This window comes from Vipera ursinii, assembly GCF_947247035.1.
Source record: "Vipera ursinii genome assembly, chromosome: Z".
NCBI classification, from domain to species: domain Eukaryota; kingdom Metazoa; phylum Chordata; class Lepidosauria; order Squamata; family Viperidae; genus Vipera; species Vipera ursinii.
Genome location: NC_139517.1, coordinates 13050516 through 13068502, shown reverse-complemented (window position 1 = coordinate 13068502; position 17987 = coordinate 13050516). Strand labels below are relative to the sequence as shown.

At 43.0% G+C, this 17987-nt stretch overlaps 2 protein-coding genes across 3 annotated transcripts in view; one reads left to right on the top strand and one right to left on the bottom strand.

Moving 5' to 3' along the window:
- Nucleotides 1-1085: 1085 nt before the first annotated feature.
- On the bottom strand, nucleotides 1086-13327 carry SEPTIN1 (septin 1). 2 transcript variants are annotated; one of them, XR_014494108.1, is made up of 11 exons: nucleotides 13274-13327; nucleotides 13081-13171; nucleotides 10893-10979; nucleotides 10663-10786; nucleotides 8435-8569; nucleotides 7830-7947; nucleotides 6574-6675; nucleotides 6310-6409; nucleotides 6110-6198; nucleotides 2602-2686; nucleotides 1086-1420 (listed from the first exon to the last, which is right to left on the bottom strand). XR_014494108.1 is itself a non-coding variant. In XM_083376471.1 (11 exons), the coding sequence occupies exons 1-11, from the start codon at nucleotides 13274-13276 to the stop codon at nucleotides 1352-1354; spliced, it is 1080 nt and encodes a 359-aa protein (XP_083232597.1). In that variant the 5' UTR covers nucleotides 13277-13327; the 3' UTR covers nucleotides 1086-1351. The 2 variants fall into 2 exon arrangements, 1 of the variants encoding a protein (XP_083232597.1); XM_083376471.1 differs by having other exon boundaries at nucleotides 6033-6198.
- Nucleotides 13328-16432: 3105 nt separating this feature from the next.
- ITGAL (integrin subunit alpha L) overlaps nucleotides 16433-17987 on the top strand; it is a 77268-nt gene continuing 75713 nt past the window's right edge. The window contains exon 1 of the mRNA XM_083378070.1: nucleotides 16433-16613. Within this exon, the coding sequence (XP_083234196.1) occupies nucleotides 16553-16613 (61 nt within the window). The 5' untranslated portion in view covers nucleotides 16433-16552. The remainder of the gene's footprint in view (nucleotides 16614-17987) is intronic.

The following is a 17987-nucleotide window of genomic DNA, read 5'->3' as shown; positions in this document are numbered from 1 at the left end:
GTGAGGTGTGCCCGATTTTGTGATCTTTTTTTGACATGATTTCTTAAACGGATCACTGCAGTTGCTAAGTGAATTCAACTTCCCACATTGACTTTGCTTCTCAGAAGCCAGCTGGGAAAGCTTGTCCATGGGACACGGCAACCATAAATTTGTGCCAAGCGTCCAAATTTTGATCACATCACTGGAGTCACTGCGACAGTCGCAAGTGCAGGGACTGTTCATAAGTCACACTTCAGTTGCTGAACGAAGGTTGTAAGTTGAGGCCTACCTTTATAGTATTAAGCCAAGAATTAAAAGAATTATTTTTCTTAGGGCCATCTTTTTGTGGCTTCTTACCAATTGTTCAACTCTTTAACATCTCGGCATTCTTGTAGAAGATCGGTAGATATTGTTGAAAGTCATTTGGTTGTCCTATTAAACTAAGCCATGGTGGTTTAATCCCAGTGGTGGGTTTGCCTGCCATCACACAAAACAGCCCTCCATAACAAAATGACCAACATTACAGTTGAGAGAGTTGTGTAAATTCAGCCAATCAAAATCCTGAACAAATCAGATCTGGATTAATGACTGGGTCCTATTGAAAAGTCGCTACAGTAGTCCTCGACTTGCAACCATTTAATGACCGTCCAAAGTTACAGTGGCACTAAAAAAAAGTGATCTGTGACTGAATTTCACACTTATGACCATTGCACCATCCCCAGGGTCACATGATCAAAATTCAGACACCTGTCAACTGATTCATATTTATAACTTGCAGTGTCCTGGGATCACATGATCCCCTTTTGTGATCTTCTGACAAAGTCAATGGGGAGGCCAGATCCACTTAACCATATTACTAGCTTAACAGCTGCAGTGATTCACTTAACAATTGTGGCAAGCAAGGTCATAAATTGGGGCAAACTTCACTTAATAAATGTCTCTCATAGCGACCGATATCTTGGGTTCAGTTATGGTTGTGGGTCAAGGACTACCTGTATTTGGTGCTGGACAAGATTCAATCCCAAATCATTAACAGATCATAGTTTAGATATAAATACCTTCCAAGAAAGAAATAACAGTTCTTAACATTCCAGGCCTAGCAAGGATCCAAAAATTGCCTTTTATTGGAGAGTCTTGAATTATTATTAAAGCGCTACTGTGCTGGCAAGTGAGGAATGCTCAGGGTCTTAGTGAATGGGTAAAGAGGTGAAAGAGGAAGAATTCCCTTTTCCACTTCTCCAAATGCACAGTTCATCTGCCAGAGCTAACCTGGCCATTTTCCAAAGCTGGTGGGCTCCGAAGACCAGCCAGGGGGTTTCTTCCTTCGGGAATTCCTGATTCTTGGAAAAAAGAGGCTCCTTCACAAGCTGTCTCATTGTTCTCCCTTGCTGTGTAGCATCTGCTCCTGCATTTTCCGTAACATTTCCTGCATCCGGCGGAGCTGGGGAAAGCAATGGAGAAATGGAAGTTTGCGTTCACAGTTCAGCCTGAGACTATTATGCAAGAGCGGCTGGGATTTGGGCTGTCAAACTGGGGTGGGAAGTTGATGGATTGCCCTGGGCAAATTGAATCATTCAACCTGTACCTAGCCTTACTAAGAGGGGTAAAGGTAAAGGTTCCCCCGCACATGCGTGCTAGTCGTTTCTGACTCTAGGGGCTAGTGCTCATCTCCATTTCAAAGCCGAAGAGGCAGCGCTTGCCCGAGGACGTCTCCATGGTCATGTGGCTGGCGTGACTAGACTCCAAAGGCGCACAGAACGCTGTTACCTTCCCACTGTAGTGGTCCCTGTTTTTCTACTTGCATTTTTACGTGCTTTCGAACTGCTAGGTTGGCAGAAGCTGGGACGAGTAACAGGCGCTCACTCTGTTCCGCGGCACTCGGGATTCGACCCGCCAAACTGCCGACCTTCTGATCGACAAGCTCAGCGTCCTAACCCACTGAGCCACTGCGTCCGTAAGAGGGAAACCAAGCAGGAAATATGAGATGTAAACTTGCAGAAGTCCTTCATTCTCCTTTGCCATCAACCCCATCACTTGCACAAAAAGAGGGTAGAACAACGGCTTATGACCCTCTTACAGGTCTACTATAGAGAGTGTCCTCTCATACGGTATTGTGGTTTGGTATGCTGGTCTGACAGCCGGGGATAGGAAAGCATTACACAGGGTGGTGAGCACAGCACAAAACATCGTGGGCTGTCCCCTGACACCACTGGATGACCTCGCCAGGGCTCGCTGCCTTGGAAGAGTGAGAAAAATTCTCAGGGACGACTCACACCCTGGTCGGTACCTCTTTACTTTTCTACCATCGGGTAGGAGATATAGGAGTATAGCCAGCTGCACCAACAGGCTGAAGAACAGCTTCTATTCATGGTCTGTCAGGCTCTTGAACGGGAAATAACTATGTATGATTGACTCGCGAGGCCGGTGTGTTGTGCAATTAGCTCACACGGTGTAACAAGATGGTGGGTTTGTTGTCACTGTGAGTTGTGGTGGGGGAGGACACGAAAGGAGGCTCAGCCAATCTCAATGTATACATGTTGTACTTGGATATTAAAGATTCATTCATTCAAAAAGTGATAGCAGAACGGTTGCCCAACGGTCCTGTCTCTCTTTGTGACTCACCTCCTCGTCCTTCTCGCGAATTAATTTCTCCGTCTCGGACATCGGCAGGACAGGCAGGTCAGTGGCACTCTGGCGTGACAGTTTCCTAGCGAGACAGGAATTTTAAATTTCACCGGGTCACACTCTTGGTACGTATGTTATCTTATGATTTGCTTATTTATGCTTTATTTAAATTGGTGTTTTTCAAACTTGGCAACTTTTAAGATGCATGGACTTCAACTCCCAGAATTTTCCACCCAGTGTTGGCTGTGAGTTAAAGTCCACAAAAAAGATGTCGAGACTCTAGAAAAGGTACAGAGAAGAGCAGCAAAGATGATTAGGGGGCTGGAGGCTAAAACATAGAGGGAACGGTTGCTGGAATTGGGTATGTGTAGTTTAACAAAGAGAAGAGTGAGGGGTGACATGATAGCCGTGTTCCAGTATCTCTGGGGCTGCCACAAAGAAGAGGGAGTCAAGCTATTCTCCAAAGCACCTGAAAGCAGGACAAGAAGCAACGGATGGAAACTAGTCAAGGAGAGAAGCAACCTAGAACTAAGGAGAAACTTCCTGACAGTTAGAACAATTAACCAGTGGAACAACCTGCCTCCAGAAGTGGTGAATGCTCCAACACTGGAAGTTTTTAAGAAGAGACTGGACAGCCGTTTGTCAGAAAAGGTATAGGGTTTCCTGCCTGAGCAGGGGGTTGGACTAGATGACCTCCAAGGTCCCTTCCAACTTATTATTATTATTATTATTATTATTATTATTATTATTATTATTATTATTATTATTAAGTCTTAAAAGTTGCCAAGTTTGAAAAACGCTGATTTAAATAAGCTCAACTGAAAAAGAAAGATTAGAAAAAGGGGGAAAGAAGAAAAGCAAAACCACAGCAAATTATATATCTTTGGGCCTCTTATACATATTATATACGTATATGAAGTTTTATACAACAGTTTAGTTAAGAATGATTGTACTTCATTTTAATAATCCAAGCAGTCTTCTGTATGGATCTACATACAGTCCATCTACAGTCCTTAGAGTTAACAAGTTTTTATTTTTTTAAAAAGGCACTGGATTAGCAATGAAGCTAGTCTGTGTTACCTCTGTTATATATTTTTTTCTGCCAGTGTCTTCATTAATAAAATTTCAAAGGATTTTTTTTTGAAAAATCTTGTTTCAACTGATTCTGAATACTCCATTAAGTCAGGTGAAAGGGATACCCTGGCCTAGTTCAGATAAATCGCTAAGCCATCATGTATGTTTGGCTTTGGCTTAAGAAATTGCATAAACCTAGCCTGTGGTAATCCCCTTCATGGATTACTGCCTTGTCGTGGCGAAGGGGCTTGCGTAATTCAATGAAGCTATGAGCTATGCCGTGCAGGGCCACCCAAGACGGACAGGTCATAGCTGAGAGTTCTGACAAAACGTGATCCACTGGGGAAGGAAATGGCAACCCACTCCAGTATCTTTGCCATGAAAACCCTATGGACAGTACCAAAAGGCAAAACGATATGATGCTGGAAGATGAGCCCCTCAGGTCGGAAGGCGTCCAATATGCTACTGGGGAAGAGCAGAGGGCTAGTACTAGTAGCGCCAGAAAGAATGAAGCGACTGGGCCAAAGCCGAAAGGACGCTCAGCTGTGGATGTGTCTGGTGGTGAAAGGAAAGTCCGATGCTGTAAAGATTTTCTCTCCATAAGAGCCTAATGCTGGGAAAGATTGAGGGCAAGAGAAGAAGGGGACGACAGAGAATGAGGTGGCTGGATGGAGTCACTGAAGCAGTAGGCGTGAGCTTAAATGGACTCCAGAAGATGGTGGAAGACAGGAAGGCCTGGAGGAACGTTGTCCATAGGGTCGCGATGAGTCGGACACGACTTCGCAGCTAACAACAACAACAACAGCCTGTGGTTTAGAAACCATGATTTATGAATCGGCTTGTTTATAGGTAGTCCTTGACTTACAACCATTCCTTTAACAAGCATTGAGAGTTATAGTGGCTTTGGAAAAAAAGTGACTTACAACTAGTCCTCATGCTTACAACCATTTGCAGCATGGGCTCACGTGATCAAAATTCGGCCACTTGGCAACCAGGATGTATTTACGACTGTTGCATTGTCCTGGGGTCATGTGATCACTATCTGTGTTCTTCCCAATTGGCTTGAGACAAGCAAAATCTGTGGGGGAAGTCGGATCTGCTCGCAGGTGCATGTTTAACTTAACAACTGCAATGTTTCACCCTAACAACTGTGGCCAAAAAAGGTTGTAAAACTTTGCATGACTTACTTAACTACTTTACATAGCAACAAAAATTCTGGTCCCTATTTTGGTCGTATTCAAATAGTGCAAGACCAGAAGATGTGGAAAGACCTGCCCCGTAGCATTACCAACAGTCGGACTTGACTGAATGGATAATCAAGATCACGTGAAGTGTTAATACCACGTTACAATGCCTTGGTAAGGCCACAATTGCAATACTGCATCCAGTTTTGGTCACCATGATGTAAAAAAGAAGTTGAGACTCTAGAAAGAGTGCAGAGAAGAGCAACAAAGATGACTGGAGGCTAAAACATAAGGAACGGTTGCTGGAATTGGGTATGTCTAGTTTAATGAAGAGAAGGACGAGGGGCGACATGATAGCAGTCATGATATCTCAGAGGCTGCCACAGATTAGAGGGGGGGTCAGCCTATTCTCCAAAGCACTGACAGGCAGGACAAGAAGCAATGGATGGAAACTAATCAAGGAGAGAAGCAACCTAGAACTAAGGAAAAACTTCCTGACTGTTAGAACAATTACTCAGTGGAACAACCTGCCTCCAGAAGCTGTGAATGCTCCAACACTGGAAGTCTTTAAGAAGAGATTGGACAGCCATCTGTCTGAAATAGTATAGGGTCCCCTGCCTGAGCAGGGGGTTGGTCTAGATGACCTCCAAGGTCCTTTCCAACTAATAATAATAATAATTATTATTATAATCCTCCTCCTCCTCATCATCATCACACAGTCAGCCAGATGTTCAGACTGGATTTGACATTTCTGTCTACCTATCGAGTCTTTACCAGGGACCTGGGATAGGCAGATGTGGATGTTTGATGGCATTACAGAAATCTACACAGGATGGAAGCAGTTGCTAGTAAGGCCGCCTTTTGCAATTAATCAATGGCAAATTTGTCAATACCAATGCTGTTCAAGTGATGCAGCCAAGGCTGCTGCTGCTGCTATTATTATTATTATTATTATTATTATTATTATTATTATTATTATTATTATTATTATTATTATTAATAATAATAATTATTCCATCATCATTCTGGATGTAAGTCAAGGACTACCTATAAACCAATTGCTGGTGGTTTTTTGTTTCTGTTATGCCATAGAAACACAGCCAGTCACTTGATTCATCGGAGTTCTCTTAGCTAACTTCCCATTTTTCCAAAGTCCCAAGCCAGGCTTACGCGCGGCTACTGCGATCCCGAGCCCCAGGTCTGGTGAGACTCTGAATGTACTGTGCGCGGTAATTTTCATAATGAACCTCGTGGGTCACATCCTTCAAGTCCTGCATGTGAGTTTGAATCAGCATGTTCCTAAGTTTAAGGAAGTCGCAGTGAGCGGTGTTCTCCACTAGGGGAAGAGAAAAAAAATGGGATTGGTACATGTACCACCTCTGACTTCCCATGGCACAGCGCCCTCTGCTGCCCATGTTGCTGTTTAAGAAATCTTAAAAAGTTTTACCTTCCACCGTTCCCCAGGCATACTGTCTTCCTCGAAATATTTTGCCCTTTAACTCTCTGACCACGTGGCTAGATCCAACGACAGCAAAAGGGATGCTTCTCTGCAGGGAGAACGCTAATTAGATCCTTGGTGCTTTTAGACATTGGCAACTTGAAGATGCGTGGACCTCAACTCCACACATCTTCAAATTGCCATGGTTGAGAATCTAATCCCAGAGAGTAATCTAATCCCGTGAAACATACAGGTAGGTTACGATTCTCCTACCTTCATCTCAGCATCCTGAGCTTTGAACGTGTCGTCTTCATCGGAGTCACAGTCAGGAAATTCGTAAATGCAGATGCTGTTGGCTTCTAACTCCTGCCGAATCTATAATTTTAAAACACCCTAGAAATATAACTACAAGAGAGATGGTGGGAGTTTAATGCAGGTGTTTTCAGGTAGGAAGTGGATGGGAGACCACAAGGAAATCTTGATAAGGACATTTTTTAAAAAATAATCCTGGAGGAAGCCAAAATTATGACTTATGATGGTCCTGACACTTAGCATCTCCACTAAGTCCCAGCATCCCCAAGGTCACATGTTCAAAATTCCGGTGCTTGGCAACCAGTACGCATTTATGACAGATGCAGCATCCCGGGGTCATATGATTGCCATTTGCAACCTCAGCTGGCGGCCAACAAGCAAAGTCAGTGGGGGAAACTGGATTTACTTAATGACTGCATGATTCACTTAACAACTGTAGTGATTTGCTTAACATCCATGGCAAAAAAGGTCATAAAATAGGACACAACTCTCTTATCAACTGCCTTGCTTAGCAATGGAGATTCTGGTCCCAACTGTGGTCATAAGTCAAGGACTACCCATGTTTCCCCAAAAATAAAACCATTCTTCTTCTTCTTCTTCTTCTTCTTCTTCTTCTTCTTCTTCTTCTTCTTCTTCTTATTCTTATTATTATTATTATTATTATTATTATTATTATTATTATTATTATTATTATTATTATTATCCAAAAGAAGCACCAGGTCTTATTTTCAGGGGGTGTCTTTTATACTCAAGTTTGGCACCGACAGCCCCGCCCAGCCGGCCTGCATTTTGTAGTCAGGCCTTTCTGGAAGGCCTATGCAGCCGAGTACCGAGCTATGGATTCAATCCATAGCTCAGTTCTCGGCTGCAGTGGCCTCCCGGAAAGGCCTGTGACTGAGAAATGCAGACCTGTCTGCAGAAGACGCCGCATAAGAAGTGGACCGGTGAGGAAAGGCCTGGCTGCAAAGTAAGTGGGTGTGGGGCTGCTCCACACCCCCACCCTAGCTTGATTTTTAGATATGTGCCTCACCCTAAAACTAGGCCTTATTTTGGGGGTAGGGGTTATATTAGGCTTACCAACAAAAATCAAGCTATGGCTTATTTTCGGGGTAGGTCTTGCTTTCGGGAGGAAAAGGGGTAATTCAGGCGAAAGGGGTCTGTATTTGCTCGTAATCTACAAGATTTATTGACAAGGCTTTTTTCCCTTGTGGATATACCTTTTCTTTCTTGTGCTGCACCTCTGACGGCGTCAAGCAATCCGCTTTTCCAATCACAGGCAGAATGTTGACTTTGTCATGGATGGCTCGGAGGAATTCTATATCCAGGGGGCGGAGCCTGTAGGAAAAGAGGAGGAGCCAGAGGTTTGCCTGTCTTTGGAAAATGTGATAGATAAACAGCCAAGCTGTTAGATTTCTGCCTAGCTAATTATTATTTATTTCAAATAAAGTCAGAATCTCATCTTGAGGTCAGGATGGATAGTTTTTGTATGCGAGGCCTTTTGAACATGTTTTTAATTATCTTTTTGCCAGGACAAACATTGTACTGGATGGTGGGTTCAAATCCTGGGTTAGGTTCTATCTGAAGTTCAGCTGTGGAGTGCTTGGTGCTCTCTGGGCTTTGTTGTTGCCTTTCAGATGTTTCATTACCTTACTAGGTAACATCATCAGTGCTAGTGAGTGTGGAGTTTGTTCCCTGTTTATATACAGTGCCTAAGTGAATACTTGCTCTTCCTTTGGAGATACCTGGTCCTCCCAGGAGACCAATGGCAAGGCTCTCACCTACTTTTCACTCTGCTTTACTCCTAAACGTGTGTGCATCGTACCCGTGTCCAAAAGGCGAGAGGACATAGAGGCAGCAATGAACACGGCCATCTTGAATATTCTTGCGGTCGAGGCCGCTCTCATCCCGGAAATACTGTTCAAACTGACCATCGATATAATTGGCAATTGGTTTCCAGCTGCAAGATAAAAGGAAAAGAAAGAAAGCCAGTTTGGCCTAGCGCAAGGGTCTGCAACCTTGACAACTTGTAAGACTTGTGGACTTCAGCTCCCAGAATTCCTCAGCCAGCATAGCTGGCTGAGGAATTCTGGGAGCTGAAGTTCACAAGTTTTAAAGTTGTCAAGGTTGCAGATGCCTGGTCTAGTGGTTAAGCACCAGTCTAGAAAGCAGGAGATTGTGAGTTCTAATCCTGCCTTAGCCAGGAAAGCCAGCTGGGTGACTTTCTCTTAGCCTAAACCCACCTCATACGGTTGCTGTTACAGTGAAAATAGGAGGAGGGAGAATGTGTGTTGGATATGTTAGCCGCATTGAGTTATTTGTAAAAATAAAGGCAGGATACAAATAAAGAAATTAAATAAATCTGGGGTAAGCCAGGTTTTTTTGTTTTTAAAAAAGGATTTGTGGAATGTGACTTTTATGACTGGAGATGATAAAACAGTAGAATCTGAAATGTTTCTATCCAAATTTTTCCTCACGTTTTCTACGAAACAAAATCAAATTGGAGCTATTTTAAGTTTCTTTCTCATACCTGCTTCAGTCTCTGAACTGTGTCCAGGGACCCATTGACTTCCAATGATTGATTTAGTGATTGTTCAATGTTACAACAACACTGAAAAAAGTGACTTGCAACCTGTCCTCACACTTATGACCGTTCCACCATCCCCATGGTTACGTGATCAATATTCGGCCCCTTGGCCATCAGCCTGTATTTACGACAGTTGCAGCATGCCAGGGTCATGTGATCACCATTTGCAACCTTCCCAATCAGCAAGTAGAGTTAATGGAGGAAGCTGGATTCCCTTAATGACCACATGATTCCCTTAAGTAAAACTGCTGTGACCGTGGCAAAAAAAAATTGGAAACTTGCCTCGCTTAAACTTGCCTCTTAAAGTTGAACTTTCCTCGCTTAACAACCCTCTTCCTTAGCAATGGAAATTCTGGTAATTCTGGCAATTATATGGTTGTAAGTTAAGGGCTAGCTATAATCTTGTTTCCCAGTTTCTCTTTAATGGTGTTTTTTTTCATACCTCTCCCAAAGTCATCTCTAAATCTGTTTACTGCAAACTCACGCCAAAGGCTCTTTCCAATCAGGATTCTGTGCGCGCTTTTTTTTTGTGAATAGGTGTCATACGGTTTTCAAATCACAGAACTAAGACATAAGTGCGCCCAGAGGTTTACAAAGGTTTATACCGCTTTATACAAACCCGGTGAGAGCACACCTGGAATACTGCATCCAGTTTTGGTCACCAGATTATAAAAAAGATGTGGAGACTTTGGATAGTGTGCAGAGAAGAGCAACAAAGATGATTAAAGGCCTAGAGATTAAAACATACGAAGAACGGTTGCAGGATTTGGGTATGGATAGTCTAGAGCAGGGGTCAGCAACCTGAAACAGTGAAAGAGCCACTCGGAACCGGTTCCCTCACAAAATGAAAAACTGGGAGCCGCAAAAAATATGTGCGCATGCGCATACATGCACACATGCACAGAACAGGGTTTGACTGAAGAGTGGAGCTAAAGGCGAGATATGCACCTACCCTGCATATTTGAATTGATTGGTTGAACTTTTTTAGCCCCACTTTTTTTTTTTTTGACTGCACATGGCAGAGGACTGGGAGCCGCAGGCGACGGCTGAAAGAGCCACATGCGGCTCCGGAGCCGCGGGTTGCAGACCTGTGGTCTAGAGAAAAGAAGGACTGGGAGTGTCACAATAGCAGTATTCCAGTAATTGAGGGGCTGCCACAAAGAAGAGGGGCTCAACTTATTTTCCAAAGCACCAGAAGGCAGGACAAGAAACAATGGATGGAATTAATCAAGGAGAGAAGCAACCTGGAATTAAGGAGAAACCTCCTAACAGTGAGAACAATTAACCAGTGGAACAGCTTGCCTCCAGAAGTTGTGGGTGCTCCATTACTAGAGGTGTTTTTTTTTAAGAAGAGACTGGACAGCCACTTGTCTGAAATAGTATAGCAGGGTCTCCTGCTTGAGCTGGGGGTGAACTAGAAGATCTCCAAAATCCTTTCCAACTCTTATTCTGTAGGTGCCTCTTACCACTCTGTGTTGTCTATTGCATCACCAAGTCCTGGAGTATCAATCACTGTCAGCTTGACTTTCACTCCTTGTTCCTCAATATCTACGGCATGTTTGACAATTTCCAGAGTCTGGGAGATCCTGGCTGTGAAGAGGAAGAAGAGGAAAGAAGAAGAAGCAACCCTGAGGTCTCCTAATCAGATTACTCCCCAACAGGCCCATCTTCCCAAAATTGTCAGCTCTACTCTCACCTTGTGCATCTGGAAGCACTCGGTCCTTATAGAGATCAGTCAAGAAAAGGCTGTTGATGAGAGTGGATTTTCCCAGGCCAGATTCTCCTACAGAACAAATGCAGAAAGTTTGACTACAAGTAGTCCTCAACTTAACGACCGTGGTTGGGTCCAAAATTTACGTTACTAGGCAAAAGAGTTGTTAAATGAGCTGGGCCCGATTTTACCTCCTTTTCTTGTCACACTAGTTTAGTGAATCAGTTTAGGCGTTAAGTGGATCACATCGTTGTTAAGCAAATCTGCCTTCTCCCTTTGACTTTGCTTGTTAGAAGCCAGTTGGGAAGGTCAGAAATGGCAATCACATTTTCAACCATAGTACATGCTGGTTGCCAAGTGCCCAAGATTCCATCATCCAACTACAAGAATGCAATAATTGGTCCTAAGTCATTTTTTTTCAGTGCCTCTGTAACTTGGAGCAGTCGCTCAATATATGGTTGTAAGTTGAGGACTATCTTTATAGCGCTTTCAGGGGAAGTACAAGTTGGGAATCTATAACCTCACTGCTTCATGATGATGTATTGGGTGAGTTGTCATTGGCTGCGGTCTCTGACATGCTAAGCCAGGGGTCCTCAAACTTGGCCCTTTTATGACTTGTGGACTGCAACTCCCAGAATTCATCAGCCAGGCATGCTGACTGAGGAATTCTGGGAGTTGAAGTCCACAAGTCACAAAAGGGCCAAGTTTGAAGACTCCTGTGGTAAGCCAAGCAAATGGTCTTATGCAGGGGTCCTCAAACTTGGCCACTTTAAAACTTGTGGATTTCAACTCCCAGAATTTCCAAGCCAGCCATACTGGCTGGGGAATTCTAGGAGTTGAAGTCCACAAGTCTTAAAGTGGCCAAGTTTGAGAACCCCTGTTCCTATGGTTCAGCATAACATATAATGTGTGTGAACTCAGCCACCAACATGATCTAACATCTAAACATCTAACATGCTAAACACCTGGGTATCCTTCAAGACTGAATCAAGGTCGGGGGTATAATTTGTGGTAGAAATATATCAATAACCCAAAATGCAGTAAGAGAAAGTCTCAATTTTACCTTATTTTGGCCAAGATGTTCAGACTTCCATTGGGTTAGTGGAGGAAGCAAAACAGGTAATCCTTGACTTACAACCATTCATTTAGTGACCGTTCACAGTTGCAAAGGCATTGAAAAAAAATGACATATGACTAATTCTTGCCTTCTTGTAGTCGGGTGATTGAAATTTGGGCATTTATGACATGATTATTTTTCACACTTAACAACCGTTGAGGCATCACGTGGTCACAATTCGGACGCTTGGCAGCTGAATCATATTTATGACAATTGCAGCATCCTGGGGTCATGTGATCCCTTTTGCAACTTTCAGACAAACAAAGTCAATGGGGAAGTACTATAAAAATTTAAGAATTATGAATACGGCATGTTAACTATATATATGTATATACACTCTCTCGCAATTAGCACCATAAACTAGTACTAATTGCTCTTGAGATTACAATAAAAATTTAAGAATTACGAATACTGTATATTAACTATATTCTCCTAGCTCAGATTTCAAAAGTGAAAACTGCCCGTTCTTAACCAAACAAGATACAAACAAAGTAAGACACCAACCATTCTCAACATCTTACATTACAGTACAATCAGCAATTCTGGAGGAGGAGGAGGAGGAGGAGGAGGAAGAGGAGGAGGAAGGGATGTGAAGAAGAAGAAGAAGAAGAAGAAGAAGAAGAAGAAGAAGAAGAAGAAGAAGAAGAAGAAGAGGAGGAGGAAGAAGCAGAAGAAGAAGAAGAAGAAGAAGAAGAAGAAGAAGAAGAAGAAAAAGAAAAAGAAGAAGAAGAAGAAGAAGAAGAAGAAGAAGAAGAAGAAGAAGAAGAAGAAGAAGAAGAAGAAGAAGAAGAAGAAGAAGAAGAAGATATCCATTCAATTAATTACAGAGGAGAGGTCTGCTCACACTGGGTACCTTGGTGCTTCTTCAGAATCTAGGTCTTACGTTTGAATGCTGGACCACAGAATATAGCATGCCTAAATCAATTCAGGAGGAGAAAACAGCCGCAAGAAGCAAGGATATCTCCTGGGAAGAAGCAGGCGGGCTTGGTGGGATAAGGTGGGGAGCAGAGGACCTTGTTTTCTACGATGGAGAAAGCTAGTGGTGTAACTGCTTACCTGCTACCATCAGCGTGAAGTCAAAGCCCTTCTTCACGGTCTTCCTGTGGACCTGGGTAGGCAATGTAGCAAAGCCAACGTAGTCTTTATCCTGAAGGCCACACAAAGACAGGTCACCTCAAGACTTCCTGCTCTGAGGGTTCCAAAGGAAAGACAATGAAGGTTTGGGGGGATATTTTCAAGATTCTCTTACCATAATGGATCTTTTGCTGAAGCGGTGAGACACGACAGAAATGTCTGCTGCTTGGTGCCTCTACCCGCCACTTCCTGTGGTGGTGAAACAGGAAGCCCATTTTGCATCTACCTTCAAGGCCTCCACATCTCCTGTTGTTCGCCTGGCTTTCATTTCCTCCCATTTCTACCTGTGGCTTGCCTTGCCCTGAAGCTCAAAATAAGCTCTCTTCAAAATAGTATCTGCTTCTCTCTTCTCTCCTGCTCATGGCTAACAAACATTCAACTCTGGCAAGTTACAGGCAGTCCTGGACTTATGACCATAATTGACCTTGGAATTAACAATATTGTAAGTGGTTCTGGTTGTTAAGCGGATCTCCACACGACCACACCCAATTTTATGGGCCGGGGGGTTGGTGGCAGTTGTTAAGTTGACGCCGTGATTATTAAGCGTGAACACCATGGTAGTTAAGTTTGCACCACAGTTGTTAAACAAAACCATTTTATGCAGTTTTTGCTGGGAACCAAAAGTAAATGCCAGTTTCTGGCAAAAAAAAAAGACTATACATTTTGGTTGTGTGACTGTAAAAGATGCTGCAAAATGTTGTAAATGTGGGTGGACTGTTGAGCACCCAAAATGCAATTACTTGACACAGGAGGTGGGGTGATGACCATTGGAACCTTAAAACTGGGTCATAAGTTGCTCTGGGGGATCCATTGTAACTTTGAATGGTTGCTAAGGGACTGGTCATAAATTGAGGACCACTTGTACTAACTTGCATCTCTTTTTCTGCAGTAAGAAAAAGGCCTTGTGGATCTTTGACAGATGTTTGAAAGCTATTTATGGGAGAAACAGAAAGGCAGGGAGAAGCAAAATATAAACAAAATCACGGATGTCAGACTGAGACGGCTACTGACTTGCTGCAGATGCTCTCTGGTGGAAACAGTTTTTCATGTGCTCAAACGCCGAAGTGGTTTGATTCTTCTACATTCAAAGGAGTCAGCATAAAAAGATTCCAAATCCTCAACGGCTCTTATTTTTTTAAAAAATTAAACACCGCTTCCTCCTCTCTTCATTCGAACCAGTATGAACCATCTGAACCAGTTGTTTAACGTCTGAATTTTGATCGCATGACCATCATCACATGGGGATGCTGCAACGGTTGTTAAGTGTGAAAAACTTTTTTTCCAGTGCTGTTGTAACTTCTAAAGCGGTCAGTATAAAGACTTTCGAAATCCTCAAAAGTTCCAAAAGCTCTTATTTAAAAAAATTAAACATTGATTCCTCTTCCTTTCATTTTTCTTCTTTTTCTTTTGCAATTATTTTTTTTTTAAAAGAATCTGCTATATATCAAAAGCAGGCTGTAAACCAGAGCACACCCTCATATTTATCCCTCCAGAGAGTCAGGCACTACAGCTCAGCATTTTTTTTAGGGGGGGGGGGCTCAGCTTGGTTTATTTAGTGCCCACCACCTCATCAAGCCTCAGTTCCGTCGTGTTTTCCTTTCTAGGTTGTTCTTCGAAATGTGGATTCGAACTCACCATATCGGGGGTCTGTCTCTTGCATTTGTCCTTAGTTTACAGGCAGACCTTGACTTACAGCAGTTCGTTTAGTGACTTTTCCAAAGTTACGACAACACAGAAAAAGTGACTTATGACCATTTTTCACACTGAACAATTGTTGTGGCATCCCCCATGGGGATGTGATCAAAATTCAGACACTTGTCAACTGATTCATATTTATGATGGTTGCAGTTTCCTGGGGTCATGTGATCAGCTTTTGCGACCTTCTGCCAGGCAAATTCGATGGGGAAGCCAGTTCCATTTAACAACCATGTGTTACTAACTTAACAACTGAAGTGATTCACTTAACAACTATGGCAAGAAAGGTCATAAAATTCACTTAACAACTGTCTCTCTTAGCAACAGAAATTTGGGGCTCAATTGTGGTCATAAGTTGAGGACTACCTGTATTGGATTCCTGGTCTTGACACAGGCCAAACCTTAACTCTGTGGCCATTACTGTCTTTAGCCTTTAGCTTCAAAAAGTCTTGTCTGAGTTTGCATATTTCTTGGGTACGGCCAGCTCGCTCTCTTGTTGACTGGCTGGCTGCCAGCATTGCCAACCCTTGAATTATGGTTTAAAAGTAGACATTAACACCTTCACCCATGTGCGCGAACACCTATTGGCAAGCTCTGCCAGAACTCATCTGTGAGGAGGGCAGTGTGGCCTTGTGGGGTTGTACAATCCAAAAATGGGTCTCCCAGGGCCACATGGATTATCCAATTCTGCCTTCGAGGGAAAAAAAACTTAAATCATTAAGGCAAAGGAGATTAAACTTTTGGCTCATGATTCTTGTGTGGACCCCCCCCCCAAGTCTTGATTGGGGTTCTCAAATACTCCTCAGTCATATGCCAGCCCCAAAATTGAATTTTGAGTGATTTGGAGCCAACAAAAAGAAGCAAAGTGGGCGAGAACCAGTTTGGTTTAGTAGTTCAAGCCCCAGGCTAGAATCCAGGAGACAATGAGTTCTAATCCTGTCTTAGGCAGGGTGACTTTGGGGGTAATCACTGTCTCTCCACCTTGCTGAGTTTTGTGGAAAAAATGGAGGAAGGAGCAGTATGTAAGTTTGTTGCTTTGAGTTACTTATAAAGTAAGAAAGGTGTGATAAAAAAGAACGTAAATAAATAAAACCTGCATCCTTTAAAATCTCCTCCCAAAGCAAAGACAGGGGAAAAAAATAAGATTTTTTTTAATTGCCTTCCCTGATGAACTTTCCAGGGTCCCCCAGAAGGTGCAAAACAGAAAAAGTGCGACTCACGACCCAGACATCCTGCTGATTCTTGCATTTACATGAGTTTTAAGATGTGTGGTGCTTTACAATGAAATCCCTGGTGTCTCTCAGGCAGCTTTTATTAAATCCATATAATCCCATTCCAGTTGATCGGATGCTAAAGGTACAGCATCGCAACAGCTTTCTAAGGGCTGCTCAGGAACCCCGATATTTAAAACTCAAATTGGTCATCTTAGATGTCACTCCAAGAGGGGGGGAAAGAATCATATTCTTGAGAAGTTTCCTCTCCTCCTCTTTTCACTCCTCCCTCCCCTTCAGATCTTGCTGTGCAGAAGATTATTTGATGTCGAAATTTAGTCTCACTTCTTCCCATTTCTGGTTTGGAGTAAAGTCTCGGCAGCTTGGAGGAGAAGAGGGGGCTATCAAATTAGTGACCTGGTGGTCCGCTCTTCTGGCCATGAGCTCTGGAAAGTGATCTCCTTGCACCTGTTTTTCACCACTTGACCATGGCTGGCTTAGTGTTTCCACGCGGTTTCTTCACTCTGCTGCTCGGACTGTCTCTGCGAGGTAAGTTGGTCTTGTGGCCAAGGGAGAACAGTCTGTGTAATTCCCACCAGTAGCTGAGTGGGTGTTTGGGGGTCCCCTATGAGTATCTTTGTTGTTTTCTTTCTTAAAGATGGGTGATAGCTGGGAAGAATGGAGGTGAAGAACAAGTCATAAATGAGATTGCAAAGGGTTGCATGTAGGGTTGAGGATCACAACTGAGTGCTCAACCAGAGACTCAAGGCGGAGCTGTTATTTAGCAAAAGGAACATGTATCTCGCAAAATTCTCGGATTTGATTCTGAGCACTTTCAGATAATAGGGTGGTATTGCATCATTCAAACTCAGACCAACCGTTAAAGGGTGGTTGAATTGCTAATCCTACGTATCCATGGCTTGTTACAGATTATTCTACTAGTTGCTACAATCTTCTGTGTCTGATAAATCTGGAGTAAAAAAAATCAAGGGGGAAAGAAAAGTTGAATAATTGGCCAAAGTTACTTATAAAGGAACAGTTCACCTGCTCTAATTTTGAACTAGGATGAACAGTTTTTCACCGCAAAAACAGGGTTTGTTGTCGCTGAAAATGTAAAAATTGACAAATCGCACACACACACACTCTGCAACCACAGGAAGTGACAGCTGACCGGCACAAGATGCCATTGCAAAATGCAGTTAGCTGTGCTTTGCTGGATGGTTTGAAAAATGTTTGTGGGTCTCTTAATCATGTTAAACCTGATTAGTGTCATGTATAAACTATAAACATACAGTATGTAATATCAACAATCTAAGATATGCATATGATACCACTCTAATGGCAGAAAGTGAAGAGGAACTAAAGAGCCGCTTGATGCAGGTGAAGAAGGAGAGTTCAAAAGTTGGCTTGAAATTCAACATTAAGAAAACCAAGATCATAGCATCTGGCCCTCTCAATTCCTGGCAAATAGATGGGGAAGAAATGGAGGTAGCGACAGATTTTATTTTCCTGGGCTCCAAGATCACTGCAGATGGGGACTGCAGCCAAGAAATTAAAAGATGCTCCTGGGGAGGAAAGCCATGGCAAATCTAGACAGCACACTAAAAAGCAGAGACATCACCCTGCCAACAAAAGTTCATATAGTCAAGGCTATGGTCTTCCCTGTTCCAATGTATGGCTGTGAAAAAAAATTTTTTAATCCCATTTATATCCCGCCCTTCTCCGAAGACTCAGGGTGGCTTACAATCTAAGAAGCACAAATCAACGTGCTTAGCAATAGCCTTCATTCTATGTATATGCCTGCTTATTAGGGCTTTCGCCTCCCCCCCACGCGGCATTTTTACAAAGTCAGCTTATTGCCCCCAACAATCTGGGTCCTCATTTTACTTACCTCGGAAGGATGGAAGGCTGAGTCAACCTTGA

Excerpts from the sequence above, each read along its gene's own strand:
- SEPTIN1 (XM_083376471.1), bottom strand. Across the intron at positions 6,676-7,829 it reads TGCAGCACAAGAAAGAAAAG|ATTCGGCAGGAGTTAGAAGC; the intron begins GTATATCCACAA and ends TTAAAATTATAG. Across the intron at positions 6,199-6,309 it reads TGCCTGGGGAACGGTGGAAG|TGGAGAACACCGCTCACTGC; the intron begins GTAAAACTTTTT and ends CTCTTCCCCTAG.